Raw genomic sequence first — 25,204 nt, 5'->3', positions numbered from 1 at the left:
GCTCCTACTTGGCAAGCAAAACAGAGGTATTATATTTTTTAAAACATGTCCTTTATTTACTTTCCCTCCAAAAAAACAACTAGAAAAGAAGAAGAGTAAATAGTACATACCTTAGCTTTTTCTCTTGACAAGTCAGGTTCTGATGTTTTACTAGGATGTTAACATAATTTAATTTTCTATAGTTTATAGAAACTGCAGGTCTAGAGCTACACAATATTCTTCAGGTGACAGCTATTTTTTTTTACATTAATTATGATTTTTACATTAACTATGATCTGGAATATCTGACATGGAATTGTTCTTAAATTCCATAATGAAAGGAAGCAAACAAACACAAGTACAGTTTAAACTAGTAGATGAGAACACCCTTCACACTCTGCTTTCTCTATATTTCGACCCCACCAACTCCTCTGTTCATAAATACACAGCAATCAAATACTTAGCTCTAAATAACTCAAGTAGTAAATGCACACAAAGTTACTAAAGGGTAATACCTCCTCTAATTTTTATATAATATTCAATATGTGATTACTGACACACACTCACTGAGGTTGAGCTCTAGAAAACATAGGGCCCCAAATGAACAAAAACTGTAGTATAAAAAGTCAGGAAATAGGGAATCCCTGGTGGTCCAGTGGTTAGGACTCTGTGCTTTCACTGCCGAGGGCCTGGGTTCAATCCCTGGTCGGGGAACTAAGACCTCGCAAGCTGCGCAGCGTGGCCCCCCGCCCTCAAAAAGTCAGGAAATACATGTTAGTTGCCACTATTTCTTAGGAACAGCCAATGTGTCGTTCTTGTGCCACTACTCATATTCTGGGACAAGCATACACCACTAAATACCACCACTTCTATATACCCACATGCAGCCTTAGAATCTTTCTTAACACAGAGGTCCAGTAAAATCCTATAATGAGAGTTGAAATGTATTTGTCATGCCCAGATTAAAATTCAACCTTGGCAACCTCAGAATATGCTGTTTTTTCAAAGGGTCTTCTAACCACTTTTTAAAATTTGCCCAAATGAATTCTTAATTATATTACCAGCTTTTATAGAAATCAGTAAATGCTGCTTCAAATCGAGAACCTATAAATTTCTGTTAAAAAATTTAAGTGTGCTTATTTGTATGATGATTTATATGAACTTTAACAACAAGCAAAACTAATCTGTGGGAGTCATTGCTTCTGGAGGTACAGAGGAGGGGACTGACTGGGAAGGGACAAAAGGGAACTGCAAGGTGATGGTAACACTCCATATCTTGAAAGGGTTTGAGTTACACAGAGGTAAGCATTGTCAAAACTTATCCAATGTTACATTTACAATTTGTGCACATCACTGAATATAAATTTTAGCTAAAAAGAAGAAAAGAGTAAACAAATATTGATTGGTAGTTAATGATATGCATGCATTAAAATTAATGTTTAATTTTTTAGGAAGAAACCTTTGAAATGTATCAAAAATTAAGATTGATGGGTGGATAAATCAAGTATAGTAACTGTAAATAGTAGAATCTAGGTGGTTGGTATATGGGTGTTCACTATAAACTTCAACTTTGCTATGTTTGGAAATTTTCATAATAAAACATTTTCTTGAATAAGGCAAAAATAAGACAACATACACACTGTAAATACTGTCTCTAAATAGTTTATTTTCCATAAATTCTAATGTATCCTCACCAAGCTAAAACCTAAAAAAAAATATTCTTCAATTAAATTTAAATGAACTGGCATTAACCAACCTATATATTAAGACTACTATATAAACCCTGACTAAATTATAGTCCATGAAGATTTTTCGACACAACTCCTGATTATATATGGAAAATAAAGGGTAGTAGGCCTTACTTGGATTCAGCCTCTTTACCAAATCTTTCATTAGTCCTATTTGACAATCAACAACTGAATTCTACCTCTCCTGTCACTCTTAACAGCATGCTAAGACGAAAGAAAAAAAAGACAAACTGATTACTTAAGTCTGGATCTTAGTAGATCAGTCCAATACGAAACTGACAGTGAACTACTTGACCCAATAAAACAATAATCCTTGTTTTGTTTCCTACTCAATTTTATTTTATTTTATTTATTTATTTATTTATTTTTTGTGGTATGCGGGCCTCTCACTGTTGTGGCCTCTCCCGTTGCAGAGCTCCGGACGCACAAGCTCAGTGGCCATGGCTCACGGGCCCAGCCGCTCCGCGGCATGTGGGATCTTCCCGGACCGGGGCACGAACCTGCGTCCCCCGCATCGGCAGGCGGACTCTCAACCACTGCGCCACCAGGGAAGCCCCCTACTCAATTTTAATTTCAACTTCTTTAACAAAAATACTGGCCACCAGCACACTCAGAGACTGAAATTTATACCTTGAAAATATTTCTCCTTCTTCAGTGAGAAGTGAAGTCAGAGACAATCAGCAGAGTTAACCCTCACAGAGCATTTCATATAAAAATGTGTATTCTGAAATTCTTTAATGATTCCCTATTTCAAAATAATTAGGTACAAGACAAAAATATGATGCAACAACAACAACAAATTTTTTCTAATATTCTGGGTCAATATATTTTAGGAAATCAGTTTTACTTCAATGAAACTGAAAATTACCACATTAATAATATACTGATAATTAGTTGTTTTTCTCTTATATCCGCAAAACAGTAATAGTTGGAGAATGATTGTTGAACGTACTTGGCCACTTACTTATGAAATGTCTACAATTCTGTTAAGAAAAAATGTCATGAAGAGATTAGGGGTAGGACGGGAATAAAACACAGACCTACTAGAGCATGGACCTGAGGATATGGGGAGGGGGAAGGGTAAGCTGTGACGAAGTGAGAGAGTGGCATGGACATATATACACTACCAAAGGAACATGTGTATATGTATAACTGATTCACTTTGTTGTAAAGCAGAAACTAACACACCATTGTAAAACAGTTATACTCCAATAAAGATGTTAAAAAAAAAAACGATACAAAGCTAAAAAAAGGAAAGAAATGCAAGTAATAGTCACCTGGGGAAATATATATCTGAAATAAGGAAAATATCTATGATAATATTACAACTTCCTGCCCTATCTCCAAATAAAAATTGTTTTTAAAGATTTTACACACACACACACACACACAGACACACACACCCACACACACGGTTACTAAGAGTAACAGTATTCAGTTTACTCTCTAAAACTATACACCTTTTTTCTAAAAACAGAAACCCAGAATTTTGAATTTCCTTTCTCATTCATGATTTTTGTTCACACATGCGGATTTGAGTAGCTTATTAATTTTTTTGTGTTAAAATTAGTTATTTAAATTTATCAAAATTTAATTTAAAAAATGATAAGACATTAAAATTTAGCTCTTTTAAATTAACTTTTCTAATTACATTTAAACTGAATTACTATGACAATGTTTAATTTAAATTAAATTTAGCTTTTGCTCAATTATGTGTAAAATAATTTTTTCACAAATATCCTAAGGAAAATTTTAAGCATCAAAACTCCTGAAAGCTTCTACTTATTATCCATCCACCATTGGTAGACTCTAATCCAATTCATCCACTCTCTTTCATTAACTTTTTTCAAAAGGTAAAAATGTCAAGCTCCGCTTAGTTGTAGTATATAACATCCTATAATAGCTGCTATGCCAGAATTGGTAGACAACCAATAAGATTAATCATTTAAAAGAATTAGATTATTAGATGAAATCCGGGAACTACTGGTTAGGTCCATATTTCAACAATTCAAGCATTTAAGGACTAAGATATACAAAGCACTATGGTGAACTACTGGTACAAAATGAAAAATTTACACCTAAAGAAAGTGTGAATAATCCTAGCTAATTTACTTGATGAGAACTTTAGCAGATCCCTGGAGGGTAACATGCAAAAATCCATGAGATAGAAGAGATAACATGTGGTCATAAATCTAAATATTTTTTTTAATTGGGAGGAGGGTCTCTTTAATCTGGAATGAAAACATATACTTCATAAAATAATAACTGTACAAAATCTAAACCCTGCAATGGTAGATTAAGAGGATTCTCATACCTTGAAAGTGTGCTATTTAAAACATCTTATCAAGAAGGCAGGAAACCTATACAACTCTTCAGGAAAACTAGTACAAGCTTGAAAAAGATAAAGTATTAACAGGGATTTTTAAATTCATGATTATTAAAGGAAATAAATCACACAAATTTTATACCTAACATTGAAAAGCACAGCCATACTTCTACTGTTCAGACCACTTTTGGAGATTGCATCCTGAGTTACACGGACCACAGATTTGATCTAGCGTGGCAATTCTCGTATTTTAAATAATTATTTACCATATTTCTTACAAGCTGCATTGAACACTTTCTTATGTTTCTAGCACCCGGAGTGTTTTCCTCCTCACTTAGACCTAGGATTAAACTGGACTATGGTTTATAATGAACTCACTGATGATATTCTTAAATTACTTGAGTAATACTAATTCAAACTTAAGTAACATTAATTTTCTAAATTAGCTGATTTTAAAGAACGTCCTAGTTCAATCCTCTCTGTGGCATTACCATACAGAAAGAACAGCTTATGTTGTTTTGTGCCCCAGGTAAAAATCTGTTATAAAACAGACTACAATGTATCTTCAGTGTCTAGCTGCTCTGTTTCTGCCATTTTAAACAGGAAGGTATGAATACTGACATTAAATTTGTTGACTAAAATTGAAACAAAGGCCAAACAAGAAAACAGAATTCACAAGGAAAATATATTCCCCATTCTTTTAAGAATGAAAGCAGGAAGTTTAAAAATCCCTAAAATTTACCAGTGGATTTTGTTACATGTTCTTCTTGATTGAAACTGTTTCTAATGTATAACAAGGTAAGCCTATAAAATGTAAATGCTGTCAAGATGTTATTACCTGACAGTTTTCCATTTCAGGACCCTCTAGAAACCTAGAAGTTCTTGCCGTAAGTGCCAGAATCTAATGTGAAAGATGCTGGGTTCTAGGCTGAGATCTATTAGTTGTTGAGTGCCAGTGGATAGGTCCCTTACAATTTCTGGGATTCTTAGTTTTCTCCCTGCCTTGTCTTCATCAAAATTATTTCAAAATCCATACTGCAGGGCATCCGTGGTGGCGCACTGGTTGAGAGTCCGCCTGCCAACGCAGGGGACACGGGTTCGTGCCCCGGTCCGGGAAGATCCCACATGCCGCAGAGCGGCTGGGCCCGTGAGCCATGGCCGCTGAGCCTGCGCGTCCGGAGCCTGTGCTCCGCAATGGGAGAGGCCACAACAGTGAGAGGCCCGCGTAACGCAAAAAAAAAAAAAAAAAAAAAAAAATCCATACTGCATACAAGTCATGTTTTAAGTATGTAGCTATAAAGTATTATTTCACTTAGGGGTGGAAATGTTATAGATTTTCAATAAAGATTAGCATTTATTCAAGAATCAGCTATGACCCATAAAGAGGATTTCAATACTCTTAAGTGCTACCAAAAGAGACCTTTCACCAGGGCAATTACAGTTCCAATGGTTCCCAAACCTGGCTACTCAGATCGATGTTTAAGAAGCACTGCTTCTAAAGAAGATTCGTCTCTGAGATTAAATGCAGACACCCAAGAGAAACGCCACAAGGCAGGTACATTTCTCCACTTGAAAATCAGAGCGTAGGAAGGGATGAAAAAAGATCAACGCCCAGGAAATGATTATTACTTCCCACCTACCCAAGAGTTTTACTGTTGTCCAAATTGATCTTTCCTCTTTCATTCTACACCTAAAGCTTGCTCTCTGCCTCAAAGACAATCATTCACAGATACTAATGTCTTCTCCTGATCACGTACACAAGGCTGGGAAGTTTACTTAGATTTTACTGTTCCAAAAAGCAGAAAAAACTAAAACAAAGAGATTCAAAACACAGCCTTTAACATGAAGGTTTTCAAAGAAGAACAAGGGCAATCACCAAAAATCAAAAGAACAGTTAGTTCTGTTACAGTATAACGTAGGGGAGAACTTTACTTAAAAAACACGATTTTTAATTAATTCACCATGTACTATCTTCCACAGGTTAACAATACTTTCAGTCTTCCGATAAAACATGTCTTGAGTGAAGTAGATCTAAACACTAACAGATAAACAGCTAAAATTTCAGGTTTCTTCCACCCAAGAACTTCCCAATCTATAGGGTTTAGGAAGAAACACAACTTCTTACTCATCTACTCCCCTCACTTCTCTCTTCCCTCAGCACATTTTTAAAAGAAATGTTACCATGATATCACCTATGTAATAACCTTACCAAAAATATTTAATCTGAATCTAATCTTGAGGAATTGATTAGACAAAACAAAATAAAGGACACTCTACAAAACAACTAGCCCAGGCACTTAAAATATTACAACACAATGAACAACTACAAAAGGCTGAGAAGTGTTCTAGATTAATGGAGCCTGAAAAAAAAAAAAAAATGACAAGTAAGTGTAATATGCAATTCTTTACTAGGAACAACATCAGAAAAAAAATTAGCTATTAAGGATATTGTTGGGACAACTGGAAATATTGTGCCAATATTAACTACCCATGTGTGATAATTAAGTACATTTGCAGTTATGCTAAAAAAAATCCTTTTCCTTAAGAGATACACAGTACTTAATGGCACAAAGTCAATTTCTGCAACCACCTCTTAAATGGTTCAGGAAAAAATTACGTGTGTGTTTGTGTATGTGAATAGAGCGGGGAGGGACAAAGCAAACATGGTACGTTAACAACTGGTCAACCTTGGTCAAGGGTACACAGGGGTTCATTTTACTAGTCGTGCCAGTTTTCTGAATGTCTGAAATTTTCAAAAGAAGAAATGGAGGAAGAAATGAAATGTTACTCACTAGTTGTTTGACTTTAACTGCCTGTGGAATGCTGGCTGGTTGCGTAAGCACGGGGCCTGGCTGTGCAAGTTTGATTTGGACTGGAGTGCCAATGACAGGCTTATCAGATGTGGTCCCAGCAGAAGTAACAACAGGTTTCACAGACGGAAGACATACAGCTGCTGCTGAGGTTTCTCCAAAAGTTACCGAGGGGAGGGCCAGTGTCACTGCTGTCCCAGAGACAACTGGCTTTTCAGGCTGAAGTGAGACGGCTGTCACTGTGTTCTGCAGAGATGTCACTAGCGGTTTTGGAGTCTGAAGCACAACAGTTCCAGCTGTTGTTCCTCCTGGCACAGCAGCTGGACCCACAGAATGAAGTGTCACAACTCCAGTTTTTGCTCCCCCTGGAGCAAGCGGATTCAGAGTTTGCACTGACACAGTTCCAGATGTTGCTGCTTCAGAACCAATGATGGGCTTTTCAGGCTGGATTGAGGAAACTGCTGTTGTCACCACAGGAGAAGGCGTTACTGTTGTGGTACAGGTAGCAATGACCACCTCGCTAGAAGTCTGCTGAACACACTGCTGAATAAAGCTCTGGGAGTTAGGCATCAGTTGTCGTAAGGCAATCACACTTTTCTAGAAACAGAGGACAAAAAATACACTGATAACTAAATAAATGAGCTCTAGTAAAACAGAACTACTTTGCATGTCATATCTTTACAACATAAAATTAAAAGTATACCAACGTTTCAGTTGAGGAAATCTGTTATCAATCATTTACATTCTGTCAATATCCAGGATACAATTTAAAGCCCCGAAGTGCTTCATTTTTCAATTCATAATTATTATGTCTCAGTATTAAACTTATTTTATAGACCTCAGTATCAATTTGGTATCACATATTAATTTGGTAAAATAAAACACTGTATCCTACTTATTCGTATTTATCTAAACCCCCTAATAGATCACCCATAACTTCAGTATCTACAAGTTTGTTTACAGGACAGCAGAATCTAAAAAAAAAAGTTTTTGTTAAATAACTTCCAAACTTTGAGTAGAAACAGTCTTTACATCAAAATAAAATTAACAGAAAGAAGGTCAATTTCCTTAATTGAGCTAGAATATTTTCTGACTGGATTTTAAGTTGGAGTCTACCTTTGTATCTTGCTAAAAAAATAAAACCAGCTTAACCTAAAAAGGAGAAGGTTCTGCCTTTTCATCCCTGGGGTTTTTATCTACTTTTGGTTTTTTGTCTGTTTGTTTGTTTTTTTGTGGTACGCGGGCCTCTCACTGTTGTGGCCTCTCCCACTGCGGAGCACAGGCTCCGGACGCACAGGCTCAGCGGCCATGGCTCATGGGCCCAGCCGCTCCGCGGCATGTGGGATCTTCCCGGACCGGGGCACGAACCCATGTCCCCTGAATCGGCAGGCGGACTCAACCACTGTGCCACCAGGGAAGCCCTCTACTTTTGTTTTTGAGTAAGAAAAAAAAGATGAAAAAGGAGGTGGTTAGTAGGTTATCTTTCAGCGAATTCATGAGCTGTTTTGGAAGATTTCCTTGTTTTGATACTTAAATTCAGTCAGATTGCCTTTACATAAGAAGCAGATGAGAACTATTGCTTCTCTTCCCTTTCCTTCTAGTTATTTCTTTTACTTTTTTTATTTAAAAAGATTGAGAAAATTTTAATCTGAAGGTTTTCAATTATATATATCTATAAATAGTATCAAAGGAAAGAAACAAAAAGTCTTTCACGCTCTTTTCCCAAACTTTAATAATGGTAGAAAACAAGCTGCTTTGGAAATACATGAACAAATGAAGTGATTTGATTAATTAAATTTAAGCAAGAAATCTAAGATGAGGGAGACCTGAGAAAAACACAACTGGAAAGAAATGTTAAAGTAATAAGACTTAAAGAGACAACAATAAAAACATGTATGTTAAATTATCTCTTGATCACCTGGCCAGAGTTAAGTCTAAATGCCGAATCCCTTATCCCTATGCAACATCCAACCTCCAAAGCTCTCAAGGATGTGAAAAAAATATTCTCAAGAAAAAAAAATAAGGCTTAATAATAGTCCTTAGAAAACTGATACAAAATGCAAATACTTAATGGTAATATTCAGTAACTTCAAGGGAGTGTTACATAGCCAGTAGAGTCAGGCTAAATTCTAGACCTGTGTGTTTGATCAAAAGTTAAGTCAATTTAGGGCTTCCCTGGTGGCGCAGTGGTTGAGAGTCCACCTGCCGATGCAGGGGACACGGGTTCGTGCCCCGGTCCGGGAAGATCCCACATGCTGCGGAGCGGCTGGGCTCGTGAGCCATGGACACTGAGCCTGCGCATCCGGAGCCTGTGCTCCGCGGTGGGAGAGGCCACAACAGTGAGAGGCCCGCGTACCGCCAAAAAAAAAGTTAAATCAATTTAAACAATTTTCTCATCTCCAAAATGGAAAATACTATACCATCTAGCACCTATTGTCAAAAGACTGATATGAAAATTAAGTCCAAACAATGCAAATTATAAGTGAAGTAGCCAGCAAAGCACAGAACACATAGTAGGTACCTTCTTATTTCCCTCCTTCTCCCCCCCAGTGTCTCCAGTGAGTATGGAACATATATACACTAAACAGAGTGGTCAGTGTCACACAGAGCACCTACAGCTCACAGAACTTTTACACTGAAAGGGACCCAAGAAGAACTGCAGCTAACTTCTCAATCAAGAGGGTCACCTGAAAACAGGGCTCTAGTCATTTGATGTTCGGTACTGTGCTGACCCTTCAATCTTCGCTTCCCCAGACTAAGTCTTCCCTGGCTAAAACATTCTCAGTTTTTTAGCCACATTTTATATCACATGATTGGCAACTTCCTAATCAACATGGTCAGCCTCTTAGGGACAATTTCCAGTTATTTTAATAGCCTTCTGAAAATGTGGCGCCCCATCTCCTTTCCCACTCTTCTTTCATGAGGCATCAAAAGGAGTCTTCCTCTATGAAGTCTCTTTCATCTTCCTTAGACAATTAAACCAAATTTTTCTAAAGGCAACTCTTTGTTCCATTATTTCAAAATATATGGGATGAGTGTTTGGTTCACTAAAATCTCAGGTCTTTAATAACTTTATAAATTTCAATTCAATTCCTTTTCAGCTTCAAAATATCCAAAAGGAATATATTTTTTCAGCCTGCCAAACAAAGCTCTTGTTATCAAAGTTATTGTTCTCCATCAAAATCTATTTAATTCAATAAATCTTACAGAAGAGTGTGTCTAACAATATAAATTAATTTTTAAAAATAATAGCTTCCCCCCTCCAAAAAAAAATAATAATAGCTTTCCCACTAAATTTGGTACCATGTGGTTTACTATTTCTAAGAGAATAAGAGTCATCAGGACAAAGCAGAGTCACTTTTTTTTTTTTAAAGTTAAGAATCTTTGAGAATACAAGCATCAAATAATATAATCATTAAGTTATGTTCATTAATGAGATGTTACTTCTGTTTTCTCAATGTGTTCCAACGCAAAGAATATGAATTATGAATGTGCTTTACAGATTACAACAGCCCTGAGAGATTTCTTCTACTGTTACTATCTTCACATTAAATTGCTGTCATATTGAAATATTCAGATTTTAAATTACTTTAAAGTAATCTAATCCAAACTATTTCTTCAAAGAAACACATAACTCTACCTTAAGGAAAGGAACTAGGTGAGGCTGAGGTGAAGACTTGAGTTCAACATACAGTTGTCTAGTAAATTCTTCTGCTTCAATTTTTGCATCCTGAGGAATGGAAGAAAGAAAAACACTTTTAGGTCTACAAATATTTAACAAGAGGAAAAGTGTGTGGTTCATGATTGTAGACATTGCAAACTTTGAACAGTAATAAAGTCAAAGTCTATCATTAAATGGGGGTGGTTTTTTCATGTCCCCTATAAAATGAATAAACATAGAGATGTTTTTTCATACAGAATACAATGAAGAGATTATTATTATTATTTTTTAAGATCCCAGTAAGCAAAGTGAGAGAAGAGCTGGCTGCCTGGATAAGGTGATAGTACTACAGTCTGTTAAGAACAATTAAGAAGTAAAGACACAGGAGTCCTACACTTATTAGGGTAGGAAATTGGAAGTTATTTGGTGTGGGGGCCTTGGATTTTTTTTTTTGTTTTCCTTTCTCAATTTTTAAATTACTTTAACTGAGGTTAGACTGTATTTTATTACAAGGCCACAATAATAGATCTGCTGTTGTTCCAAAGAACTTAGGAACCCTTCCATACTGGTTTGGACTCTAAACACTGCAGGGGTCTATGAGGTCTAAATTATTTTCACATTAATACTAATCATTTTTTGGCCTTTTCCACTGTGCTGAGATTTGCACTGATGGTACGAAACCAACTGCTGGCAAGAAAGGCAATGATAACAAATTTAAATAGTTGTCGTCATACTCTGCATTGCTATGCATGTGTGGTAAAAAACAAAAAAAATAGAGCCAGTTCTACTTTAAAACGTCCTTCACAAAACAGTAAAATTTAATTTTACTGAATCTTAACCCTTCAGTAGACATCTTTTTAAAATATTGTGTGCAACATAATGGGAACCATACATACAGTAGACCAAAGTAAGATACTCAAGGAAAAGCACTTTGTGATTGAGTTGCTAGCTGAGCTAGCTGCTTTTTTTTCATTTACTGGAAAGAATATCAAACCAGCTGTGGTTATTCACATTGGGGTATTTTGAGAGACACTCTTTCAAAAAACAAACAAACGAAAGAAGCCTGTCATTGTAAGGAAAACAACTGATGTTTTTTGTTGCTAATGATTAAAAATCAGAGCTCTCAAGCCAAAATTAGAATTTTGGAAAATCTGTAACCACAATCCTGAGCTTGATAGCTTCCCTGTACTGAAAAAATTTTCTGATGCGATTGTTAGATTATAAGTATGATTTTTTGATATCTTAAATAACAAATCTGTCAACATTTGGAAGATCTATACAACTCAGCGAACCAATTATTTTCCAGACAACCAAATGTGAGTTGTTACATTTGGGTGAAAGATCCATTCAGGGTACAAGACAAACCAGTAGACTCTAAAGAATATCCATACGATCTGGAGAAAAGCTCTTAAGATACTTTTCCAACCACCTCTTTTCATGAGGCCAAATATTCTCCAAATACTAATAAGTTTTTATTTGGCCAAGTAGTCAACCTTCTCTCCAAAGCTTTTTTAGGCTAAGTGAAGCAAGACTAGCAAACATAAAGTAATACAGTCCGCCCTTCGTATCCCTGCGTTTTGCATGAGCAGATTCAACCAACTAAGGACTGGTGTAGTACTATATTTACAATTCGCAGTTGGTTGAATCCACAGATGTGGAACCCACAGATAGGGAGGGCCAACTATGGGACTTGACCATCTGTGGATTTTGGTATCCTTGGCAGGTCCTGGAACCAACCCCCATGGATACTGAGGGACGACTGTATAGACTAGGTTTACTAGTCTGAGATTCATAATCATTACAAAGCTTTCAATAAGCAAAAGCAAAGGTTATCCAAAAATGCATTTAAGATAAACCTCATTTAAAAATATTTATTTCTCATTTAAAACATGTTCTATGTTTTATGTTCTATGTTCTATGGCTGCTTACAGAGCTTTTATAGTCCCAACTTACCAAAAGTTGTTCCACCAACTTCTTCACATTCTGCCCCATCTCCGGGGACTGTGATCCACTACACGCTAGTTTTATTAACATTGCGAGGAAGTTCTTACATTTCTTCACATTTTCTAGCATCGTCTAAATATAGAAGTATAAACAAACACTCACAAATGTTAGCTAGAAAATATACTTGAAGAAAATTTGTAAAGAGTTCTATTTATGTAAGGTACAAGGGAGAGCTTTACCGGAGAAAGATTAGTCTGAGCAGTGGCTGAGTTCTCTGCTGTGAGACTGGGCTCACTTGAGGGGGTAGGTGGCGCTCCCAAACTTGAAGGCTTCAGGGTAGCCACAGTATTCAACGGCTTTGCAGGGGTCACTGTGACAACACTGGTTGGCACAGCCACAGACTGAAAGTAAAAGCGGTAGATATCGAGAGATATATTACTGTGATATGCATCATGGCGAGTGCCTCATTTCACACTTAGACTACAAATGGATCTTGACATCCTTGCTTTCACATTATGCTCTACTAGTCTAAGGCAATGTAACACCATTTACCAGCTCTGGACTCTGGCAGCTCTGGGTTTCATTCTCACCTACCTACCTATTTATCATTGACACCCAAGTGTTGACCTCAGGCAAGTTACTTTATCCTGCTCTGATTCCTGTTAGTAAAAAGCAAGGACAGCAATGGTACCTACTATCTTGGGATTGTTTTTAAAAAACAGTGCCAAGGGCTTCCCTGGTGGCAGAGTGGTTGAGAGTCCGCCTGCCGATGCAGGGGACACGGGTTCGTGCCCGGGTCCGGGAAGGTCCCACCTGCCGCGGAGCGGCTGGGCCCGTGAGCCATGGCCGCTGAACCTGCGCGTCCAGAGCCTGTGCTCCGCAATGGGAGAGGCCACAACAGTGAGAGGCCCGCGTAACGCAAAAATAAATAAATACCTAAATAAAAATTTAAAAAAATAAAAATAAAAAACAGTGCCAAGCACGTAGTCCTCAAATATCATTAATACTTCTCCAAAAAAATTTGAAATAGTAAGTTTTTGTATGAAAATATAGAATTTATTTTATAATATTCTGCTTTTTATTAAGTATAACTCTGAGAGATCTACTGATTGTCTCATATTCAGATAAGCTGCTTTTATGTAGACTACTAGAAAAGCAGTAATAGCTTTGTAATTTGTAATAACAAATATTACAAAATGTAATTATCTTATTTTCACACTGAAAAGAATTTCGGTTGTTTCTTCTATCCTCTATTAAATGAGGTGTGATTATAGCACCACCTGCAGGATAAAAAGTTTAATATAAGAAATCGCAAATTGGGTAATAATTTAGACAACCAGATTGAGATAAAGCAACAATCTTACTTTAAAGACAATCACTAAAAGTTACCGAACATGAGTAAAGTTTGAGGGTGGGGGAGAGAACAGTATTTACAATTCACACAGTAAACTGAACACTGCACCATCATTTCAGTTTAAATACTTGTGTTCTACAGGCATAAAACACAAAAAGTTCAGGTTGCTATTACCCTCAAGAAAATTTCTTTCTGCAACAATCAATAAAGTGAATTCATATATACATCAAAAATTTCCACTTTAGAAAGACTGAAGCATATATTAGACAAGAATGTTTTGGGGGTAAAAAAAGGGGAAAGAAATTTAAAACACTGATTAATGATGAAGATGAAAACTTATGAAATGTTAAGCAAAAAAGGTAAAATTAAAAATCATACCTAAATTAGTAGTTTTATTAAATATTAACAGATCTCAAAGACAACAATGAAAATGAAGCCTCATTCTTAGTCTATCCCTCGTCCTGCTCTTCAAGGACAAGTACTGTACAGTTCCCTCTGAATCCTTTTGGAGATCTTCTAATAAACATTTTTAGGTTTATGTACAGTAAACACATACTCTTTTTTCAGTGAGTATGTTTTATACTCTACCATTAATTCTCTGTACTATTATATTTAAGAAAGTAATGTCGAACTTTAGCTGTTGACCATGATTACCTCGCAGGACTGATGGGAGGGGTTCCTCAGGGGAGTACTGTCCCTCTTCCTTATGAAGCAAAATAAGGCCCAACGAAATGTGAGCTCAGGAAAAAAGTCTTATTTTTTGTGAGTAGAAGAAGCATTTGTGCCACTCCTACTTTCCTTGTCAATATTTTATTCTGTCTCCAGCACAAAATTTGTCCTTCATAACTCTTTCTAACATAGCTACTACCTGTACCTTACCAGATACCTGCAACTCTTAAGAGGCATGGAGAAATACACAATCCTGGTCTCACTCTATGTATATAATCACACTGCAGTAATGGATGGACTGTTTTAAACTCAATCAGAAATCTCAATATTCTAGACCAGGCAACGCTATTTCCATGCTTTGCAAGACTGCACTGGCACTGATTAGGCATGTCTAGGGGACAGGAGAGAAAAGACCTGGGGTATATGTGAAGTAAGTTGTGAAAATCAGTTATATTAATACACAAGAGTCAGTGAAATTAATTGTATACAAATTTAACAGACTAAATTGCCTTTTAAGGAGAGTCATCCAAGTTCTAGCTCCTTATTTCCAAGAAATGCCTAAAACTGAGATGCTTTACCTCTCAAAGTGGACACAGAAATTATTCACTAACTTCACTGATAATTTCTACTGCCTTAGCCTACCACTAAGGAGCAACTCAGCTTAAAATATGCATCAATCTAAATTAAGAAAAGTTATACACACCCTGTATGGAAATAGCAATTGTAGACATATATATGGAAAAATAACCCAAGGAAAAGAATTAAACAACACATATATACCATTTTAGTACAACTATATGTACTAAATCTTTAATAAATAGATATAATTAAAAAATTGATTTACTCAAAATACTGTGGAAGTTGAAACCCCTTTCATAAAATAACTGTATTGTAAATTCTTCAAACTACCTATTTTTCTGGTGCCTCAACATCCCTACAAACAGGCTGGGAACGCCTTGCCCAGGTGACCAGGTGCACCAGTGTGACGAGGCTGGTCCCTGCCACAAGTGCTCTTTCTGCTCTCCCAACTGTGACATAATGACATTCAAACACATCAATGAAATCCCCTCACGTCTTTTGCTTGTGTACTCCATACCAACCCTCAACAAAGGCACTCGCCCCCAGGTCCTCATTCTCTCTCAGATCCCCACTTGTTTGGTTGAGCCTGCCCCGGTGCTCCTCCCATATGGCCCCCTGCATGTCGTTCCATGCCACCCTCTTCTAGGACCTGTCAGTATAGGAAGTCTCTTTCACTTTCATACACCTTCCTGTGGTGTTATTTGGTGTCCACATCTGACTGATCAAAAAAAAAAAATCCCATTTTAAGAAACATAATTATTTCTTACAACACATAGCAGCTATCAGTAGGCCTAAATTCATATCCTTTGGCCCAGTGATCTCCCCAGAATAACCTAAGGGCAGGGGGGCGGGGGGGAGGTGGAACCTAAAGTTTGAGACAATCTATTTAAGAATAGAGTTTCCAGAGTCAGATAGAGACCTTGGTTCAAATGCCCCCTTTGCTACATATTAGCAGAAATCATGCAAATTTCTTAACTTCTCTAAACCGATTTTCACATACATAAAATAGAGATAATACTTCCTTACAGAATAGTCACAGGATGAAATGAAATGAGATGAGGGATGTAAAGCACTTAAAAAGTGTCCAACACATTAAGTGCTCAATAAATGGTAGCCATTATTAGCAAAAAAAATAAAAACAAAACAACAACAAAAAAAACTATGTTTAAAATCAGGTTCACTGATCACCATCTCTGTTAGAGGAAGTAATATGGTTAAGTAATTCTGAAACACCAAACACCATGTTTGATCCACAGCATGGGATTTCACATAACGTGCTTCAAGAAGATGTATCTTCCATACAGCAAAGGAAGTACAACAGTGGTCCCATGACCACGGGATCCAATGATTATATATGGCATGATCCAGAAGCTGCCTGCCTAGTAAAGTATTAGAACAGCGTGCAGAAAACACAGGTGAAGTGCAAACTCAGAGACAATACACTATGAAGATGGAATTCCATCCTTCATCTTCTAAGATTTAGTGCATACTCACTGAATCAAAAAATTCAATATGGTACTATGTCCCCAACAGGACAAATATATGAAGAACCAAGGAATCAAAGAGTAGAAAGATGAACGGATCCACTTATCATTACTCCCAAAGACCCACTGGAGGATCCTGTGCTTCCCATTCCTGCCCACAGTGGGCACACTTTCACCAAAGAACATAGCAAGAGTCCCTATAAACTAGACACCATGGCTGCCTCTTGGATACTTCAGGGTCCCTGTGTCCAGTGACCAACAGGAAAGAGAAGAGTCATTATCATGACAGGGGTAACTAACCTGACAACTGGAATAGGTAGGGTAGCTTTTACACAATGAAGGCCAGGAGGAGTTTATGCAGTGAATCCAGGTGATCCACTTAAGTGACTTGGTATTTCCTTGCCCAATTGTGATGATAAATGGACAAGTGACACAACTCTTGCCTCAAAGGACTGTGGCAATTTGGACCTTGGATTCGTCAGGGATAAAAGTCTGATCACACTACCAGTTAAGACCCAGAAGAGCTGGTAGTTGAGTGTGGGAGGAATCTAGAATGGATGGTGGAGGAGGAAATGATGGTATCAGCTGCAGCAGTGGGGACTGTAGTTCATCCTACTAACCTCCTCTTCTTTGCTTCTCCAAGGAAGAAACCTATTGAAATCCAAGGAGAGCTGGTTTCCAACACATATGAGTAAGTAGATCCCATCAATTCAAGGAGTAGACTGTGATACACCATCACAAAGAGAGATTTGTGTTATCCTAGCTGTTGGGAATGCTATTTAGACAGACGACAACTGTCAGCTCCTTCAGAGTCTGCTTCAGCTACAGAGAATTACCTGCCCATGAGCACAACTCTCCCTGGAGAGTCCACATCCAATGACTGATCAAGGAGGGGAAATTATGGCTCATCCAACCATGTTGGCACACAGTGGGACAACTCTGATGGGCCACACTTGCTCCAAAGCTCTCCATCAGGTTGGCTGAGGCTTTATTGGACCTGCATCTAGTTCAAACTCTTACTCTCCTTCCCTTCCAGAGGTATCAATCCCTAATAAATATCCCATACACCAAAATTCTGTCCCAGCACCTGCTTCTAGACACTGTCACACATGAACATTAGATGCATTTGTATTAATTTAATACACTCGAATAAATCTGATATTCTAAGAATATATACCATGTTCATCTTGTGTTTCCCATAATTTCAACAGTTCCCAGTTTAATAAGTGTCCTCATATATCACTGAATTGCTCTCTTCAGGAAATAGCTAACAATAAATAATAACGAAAGATGAGAAAATAACCAGTGTGCACATGACCACAAGTCACAACTTACTTGCACTGGGGAAGGCTTCGGAACAGTGGTTACCACAGTAGTTCCTATTTGTGCCAGTTGTTTAACAGGTGCCACTGCCACCTTCTTGATTAACTGTGAACTAGAATTCTTGTGGGGGGAGGGGGAGATAGTACAGAGTCATCAGCATTAGTAATTTAAAATTAATCAGTACTACGGCAAACATCAAAACACTTTACCACAGCAAACTTCTCTGTTATAACTGGTTTTATAACCTCATGAATTTTATGCATATTTTCTATTAACCTAACTAGTCAATTGGCCAGTTGATACTCATTTCTTATTCCTAAAGAGGCAACTGATTAAACAGATAAATATCACAGTATTTCTGCATTAAAATATTGAATTTTACTCTTTGGCTCACACAGAAAACATATAGATACTTTTTTTTGTCATTTCTATTGCTGGTATCCTTTTAGTCTTTTTTTAAAAATAACTTTAATTAAACTTTATTTTTTGTGATATAACTGACATATAACATTGTGTAAATTTAAGGTGTACAATGTGATTTGATATACTTATATATTGCAGTATGATTCCCACCATAACATTAGCTAACATCTATATCATATCACATAATTATCATTTTTCTTTATTGAAGTATAGTTGATGTACAGTATTATATAAGTTTCAGGTTTACAACATGTCAATTCACAATTCTTAAAGGTTATACTCCATTTATAGTTATTATAAAAGATTGTCTATATTCCCTGTGTTGTACAATATATCCTTGTAGCTGACTTATTTTATATATAGTAGTTTGTATCTCTTAATCTTCTACCTCTATCTTGCCCCTCCCCCTTAGATTCTTATTTAATACATGATTATAAACAAAAGTCTGCTAATCTATCTCCTCAACCCATAGCAAACAAGAAAGGGAAGGAGCAGCTATCATTGACAGATACAGAAATAGAGAAAATGACTGGCTGAGAACCTAGAATCAAATTATGAGAGAGTGGGCTGGGGGAAACTGGCAAAGAATGATATTACCACAGAATACAATGAAACTTTATTAGGATGAGCCTGCTTCATCAAGAAAATACTATACTACATTCCACATTTTCTGTTTAACCAGAGAAAGATGCCCATACAAATATATTTTTTTAACTCTGGCACACACAGGATAAGCTTTAGTTACCTAGAAAGATAATCATGTACGTAAAATAAATCATCTTCTAACAACGCCAAGTTAATGAAATATTACAGCAGATTTCCAATTTTTTTAAAGGTAATTCCTATATGATACAGATTAAAAAGAATACTATAAATTATAGTGTTAATGTTTTACCACAAATTAAAATTGAAGCAGAATGGCTATTTTCTTCCCGTTTAGAGACGCACAAAACCCTCTGAACATCCCCTTGAGGACAACAAAATCTTTGAGTACAAAGATTAACTTATTACTTTTGCCAAAAGACAAAACCAAACCCCTAGATTAAATTAACATATTCAAAGAAAGGAGCTTAATTCAAAAAGTCGAGCAGAATCATCTCTTCTATTATTTTTACTGGCAAATACATACACATTTATATGAAGATAACTGCTGGAAAACTAAGGAGGATGAAAAAAACTTTAAAGTATATTACTACCTGCATTGTACAGATTTTGACTGTTTGAGTATTCGTTGGTACAGCTGGCCTTGAAGTTATGTTACTTGTGGTCTCAGTTCTTGTTACAGCTTGCTGAGGAGATACCAACATCAACTGACCACTGTTACTTTTGATCAAAACTGTTCCTGTAGTTAAAAGAAAACAAAATGTGAGCTAATAAATGAAGTATAATCATCACATATTGTTCTCCCACTTCTTTCAGTGCTGTAAAATGTTCTGAATAAGTGATTAGTTAGTACATACTGAATTCCATGTCTACTAATTAAGATATATAATATGGAAAAAATGTTGTCACTCAAAGCTATTTAAAATATTAAAAGTCTAAACATATGAACAAGATACTCCTGAAGAAGGCAAAACACTTTTCCTCATGACATCAAACTATTTATAATGCTACAGTAAGACGGTATGGTAACAGCACAAGACTACACAAACTGACCAATGGAGTAGAATAGAAAACCCCCAAATAGACCCCAAATAGCCCACAGATACGTCATATCAAATTTTTCTAAAAGCACTGCAAATCAGTGAGAAAAAGAGCTACTATTCAATAAATAGGGCTTGTTCAATTAACTAATGGAAAAGATGAAAAGTTTCACACCATACACAAAAACCCAAGGGCATTAAGGATACAAGGATAAAAAGTAAAAACTTTTAAACTTTTAGACAATGTAGAAAACTGTCATTCTGAACTTGGGATAGGGAAAAATTTCTTAAATAAGTAAAGTTTGATACATACAACTATATTTTTAAAACTTTTGTTCAGCAAAAGATATCATCAGGTAAAAAGACAAACTACAAAACTGGAGAAAATTTGGGGACTTCCCTGGTGGCGCAGTGGTTAAAAATCCACCTGCCAAGGTAGGGGACACAGGTTCGATCCCCAGTCTGGGAAGATCCCACATGCCGTGGAGCAACTAAGCTCGTGCGCCACAACTACTGAGCCCACATGCCTAGAGACTGTGCTCTGCAACGAGAAGCCACCACGATGAGAAGCCCACGCACCGTGACGAAGAGTAGCCCCTGCTCACAGCGACTAGAGAAAGGCCCTGCACAGCAACGAACACACAACACAGTCAAAAATAAATAAATTTTTAAAAATAAATAAAACTAAAAAAAAAAATTGGAGAAAATTTTAGTTCATGTATATTCAAAGAACAAATATCCAAAATGCAAAAAAGAAACACAGATACCAATGACAGGGAAAGGTAAATTAAGACCACAGTGAGATATCACATTATATCCACCTAGGCAGAAAAAAATTAAGAAGTCCAGTGACAATATTAAGTGTTAGAGAGATGTGCAGCAACAAAAACTCTCAACATCTTTAAGCTGGTAGTGTAATTTGGTACAACTGCTTTGTTCAACTCTACATCGTTGTGCCAAACTGGTTCCCATTTGCATACCCTCTAACCCAGTATTTCTAACGTAAAGAGATTGTTGTCCACGTAAGTAGGAGTTACAAACAAGAATATTCATAGCTAGAGTTCCATTTCTGGAATGGCAGCATGAGGAGCTCAATAAAGCCACTCCCCAGAAAAACAAGCATAACGTGAAAATTATTTTTAAAAACAACCATTTAAAGTCTTTGGAAATGCCCTCAGGCATACAGAAAATGACTAGACAATTATTAAAGAGAATCTACTAAAACTCAGAACAGCAAGAATCTGTGGCATCTGAACCATGACCCACTCCCTCTCCCTTCTCAGTTCAGGCATTGTGGACAACACAAGGCCTCCCTCTTTCCCAAACTCCCAGTTGAGGGCTATGGTATCTTCCTGGGAGAAGCAGGCCACTAGCATTTCCCATCTCTGCCACCCCAACTTGCATACAGAAGAGAACAAATTTGAAATAAGTGCATCCAAGAGTTTCCAGGCTTCTTGTTTCACCCATCCCTACTCAGAAAGGGAAGGCTCTACCCCAGGGACGGCTCAGAGAATACTTGGGGCCCAATCACCCTCACCCCAGTTCTTTCATAGGGTGGAGGTTCCACACTGGAAGAGGTAAGCAGAGAAGACCAGAGGCTACCACCCACGCCCAGTACCCCACTTCTAAAACATGGATATCACTCAGAAAGAAACATGCCACAGCCCTGGGTACTTGCTCCAAACATCTCCCAAAAGAAACTGACTTTATTTCCAACAGAGTGTGGGAAAGGTCAAGGCTAAGGTCACTCTCAAGTACAACAGAACAATTAAAAGGTTTCTGGTATCTTCATGACAGATACAAGCTAAGTCACAGGCACATCTCCAGTTTACCAGAAAGAACAAGATAAAGAAACAACTAAGAAGGGCCCTTCTGGGGTCAGAACCTCAAGCAATGACCTCAAAAACTACCCCTTGTAAAGGAGTCCACATTTAATTGAATCAGACTATGGAGGAAGTTAGGCCTTAGGGCACTGTTGAAAACAAGAGGGTAAGTGGCTGCCAGTGAGTGGAGCCTAACAGTGAGGCGTGACACCAGCTGAAGCAGAAAGCTTAACAGAGAGATCAGAGAAAGAAACAGTCAAAAAGAGCCCTGCTAAAACCACTGTCATCCCACGGTGGCTGTGCTTATGCCCAAAGCTGTACGCTGTGAGGAAAATAGACTTCACTAAAATAACACAGCCATTTAAAAAAATAAACAAACAAACAAACAACAATAACCTACTCAGGGGAGTAAAGACCAGTATCTAGACTTGCTATAATATATTAGTTTTGCTTAACAAATTACAAGACATACAAAGAAAAAGAAAAGTGTGACACAGAAAAAGGCAGGCAACAGAAACAACCTATGAGGGACTAGATGTTAGATTTAACAAAGACATCAAAGTAACTGTTATAAATATGTCAAGAAACTAAAGGAAATCATGCTTAAAGAAGGAAGATATGATGATGATTATCTCAACAAATAGAGAATACCATTAGAGAAATAAATATTATAAAAAAAGGAATTCTGTAGTTAAAAAGTACAATAACTGAAATAAAAATTTCACTAGAGGCTTAATAGCAGACTTGAATGAACAGAAGATAAGTCAGTGAACTTGAAGATAGCTCAATAGAGATTATGCAATACAAAGAAGTGAGAGAAAAAAGAATGAAGAAAAATGAACAGAGCTTCATAGAAACGCGGGAGAATGATAGGCACACCAACATAGGCATAATGTGAGTACCAGAAAGAGAGGGGGGAGGGAGGGGAAGGAGGGAGGTCAGGGGGAAGAGAAAGAAAGAGAAAGAAAGAGAGAGAGAGAGAGAGAGATAGGAACAGAAAAAATATTCAAAGAAATAATGGCTGACAATTTCCCAAATTTGATGAAAAATAATCTAAACATCCAAGTAGCTCAACAAACTCTAAGTAAGATAAATTCAGAGAGATCCACACCAAGACACAACATGATAAAAATGTACAAAGAGAAAATCTTGAGAACACCAGGAGAAAAATGTACAAGAGTACTGCATTAATAAGATTAACAGCTAACTTCTCATTAGAAACAATGGAGGCCAGACAGCAGGGGTATGACACAATCCACTTGCTGGGGAAAAAACAAAAAACAAAAAAACCAACTATCAACCAACAATCAGATATTCTCTGAAAATATCTGTCAAAAAAGGAGACAAAATAAAGACATCCTAGACTGGGATTGACATATACACACGACTATATGTAAAATAGATAACTAATAAGAACCTACTGTATAGCACAGGGAACTCTACTTGATACTCTGTAATGGCCTATATGGGAAAAGAATCTAAAAAAAGAGTGGATATATGTATATGTAAAACAGATTCACTTTGCTGTACACCTGAAACTAACAAAACATTGTAAATCAAATATACCCCAATAAAAACTTTAAAAAAAAAAAAAAAAAGACACCCTCAGATAAAAAAGACATCCTCCTTAGAGGACTGAGTGCTAGCAGACAAACCAGACAGGAAATACTAAATGAAGTTCTTCAGGCTAAAAACAAGATACTCCAGAAAGTAACTCAAATTCACATGAAAAGGGCACTGGTAAAGTTAATTATATAATTTATATGCATATTACTGCTTTATCTTAATAGGTTTAAAAAACAACTATATAGAACAATATACATAATTGTATTCTTGAACCTATAACATATTAGAAATGTAACATATTTGTGAACAATAACACAAAGAAAGTGGTCAGGAGCAAAGTTGTACTGCACTAAGGAAATGACTTCAGATGGTAACTGGAATCTATAGGTACAAATGAAGAAAACTAGGAATGGTAAATAAGAAGGTAATAAAACAAATGCTACAAATATATCCTTGTGCTCCTTTCTTCTGTCAGCATCTTTAAAAGACATATAATTACATAAGGTAATAATTATAACAAGGTATTGTTGGGTTTGTAACATATCTAGATGCAATATGTAGAGCAATAATAGCACAAAAATAAAAAAGAGGGAAATGAGCTAAATAGGAAAAATGTTTCTACATCTCACTGAAACAAGTTAATATAAATGTGAAGTAAATTCTAATAAGATGTATATTGTAAGCCCAAGTGCAATCACTAAAAAAAATCTATATATTCTTAAAAAATATTATAAAGGAATTAAAATGTTACACTAGAAAATATTCACTTAATGCAAAGGAAAGAGGGAACAGAGGAAGAACAAAAAAGAGAAAATATATAGAAACAAAAGTAAATGGCAGGCCTAAACCCAACTATATCAGTAACATTAAATGTAAATGGATTAAATAATCCAATCAAAAGGCAAAAAGTGTCAGACCCAATTATAAAATAGGATTCAACTATATGCTGCCTACAAAAGACACACTTTAGACTCAAAGACACTAAAAAGGTCAAAGTAAAAGGACAGAAAAGACATATCATCCAACAGCAACCATAAGAAAACTGGAGTGGCCATATTAATATCAGACAATAGAGTAAAACATAATGTGTTACTGGATATAAAGAGGGGTACTTTATAATCGATAAAACAGCCAATGGATCAGGAAGATTTAACAATTACAAACATATATGCACCAAACAACAAAGCCCAAAATATATGAAGAAACGTTGACATAAACGAAGGAAAAAAATAGAGAATTCAACAATAATACTTGGGAGACCTCAACACTCTACTTTCAATGAAAGATAGATGTCTAGGTAGAAGATCAACTAGGAAATCAAATACTTGAACAACACTATAAACCAACCATACCTAAAACACATCAATAGTATACTCCACCCAACAACAGCATTCTTCTTAAGTGTACGTGGAACAGTCTCAGGATAGACTACATTCTAGGATATAAAACAAGTTTAAATAAATTTAAAAGGACTGAAATCATACAATGTGTGGTCTCCAACTACAATGGAATGAAATTAGAAATCAGTAACAAAAGGAAAGTAGGGGAACTCACAAATACGTAGAAATTAATTACTCCTAAGTAGCCAGTTGGTCAATTAAGAAATCACAAGGGAAAATGGACTATACTTTGAGATGAATGAAAATGAAGACACAACATACCCAAATTTTGTGATGCAGCTAAAGTAGTGTTTAAGGGAAATTTATACAGCTGACCCTGAACAATGTGGGGGTTGGAGGTGCTGACGCCCCACACCTCTGTTCTGTTGAAAATCTGCATGTATCTTTACAGTTGGCCCTCCGTATCTGAAGTTCCGCATCCATACATTCAACTGATTGCAGCTCATGTAGTACCATAGTATGCACTTATTGA

At 36.6% G+C, this 25,204-nt stretch overlaps 1 protein-coding gene across 2 annotated transcripts in view; it reads right to left on the bottom strand.

Annotated features, from left to right (window-relative positions):
* TAF4B (TATA-box binding protein associated factor 4b) overlaps nucleotides 1-25,204 on the bottom strand; it is a 119,065-nt gene that overhangs the window by 88,160 nt on the left and 5,701 nt on the right. For both annotated transcript variants that reach the window (XM_024121028.2, XM_028480280.2), the window contains exons 2-7: nucleotides 19,497-19,642; nucleotides 17,890-17,997; nucleotides 12,708-12,869; nucleotides 12,478-12,600; nucleotides 10,504-10,593; nucleotides 6,846-7,460 (exon numbers count right to left, since the gene is read on the bottom strand). In XM_024121028.2, the coding sequence (XP_023976796.1) occupies nucleotides 6,846-7,460; nucleotides 10,504-10,593; nucleotides 12,478-12,600; nucleotides 12,708-12,869; nucleotides 17,890-17,997; nucleotides 19,497-19,642 (1,244 nt within the window). The remainder of the gene's footprint in view (nucleotides 1-6,845; nucleotides 7,461-10,503; nucleotides 10,594-12,477; nucleotides 12,601-12,707; nucleotides 12,870-17,889; nucleotides 17,998-19,496; nucleotides 19,643-25,204) is intronic.

The sequence above is a fragment of the Physeter macrocephalus genome, chromosome 19 (assembly GCF_002837175.3).
Source record: "Physeter macrocephalus isolate SW-GA chromosome 19, ASM283717v5, whole genome shotgun sequence".
NCBI classification, from domain to species: Eukaryota; Metazoa; Chordata; class Mammalia; order Artiodactyla; family Physeteridae; genus Physeter; species Physeter macrocephalus.
The sequence above is the reverse complement of the archived record's forward strand: the minus strand, read 5'-3'. Positions and strand labels throughout refer to the sequence as shown.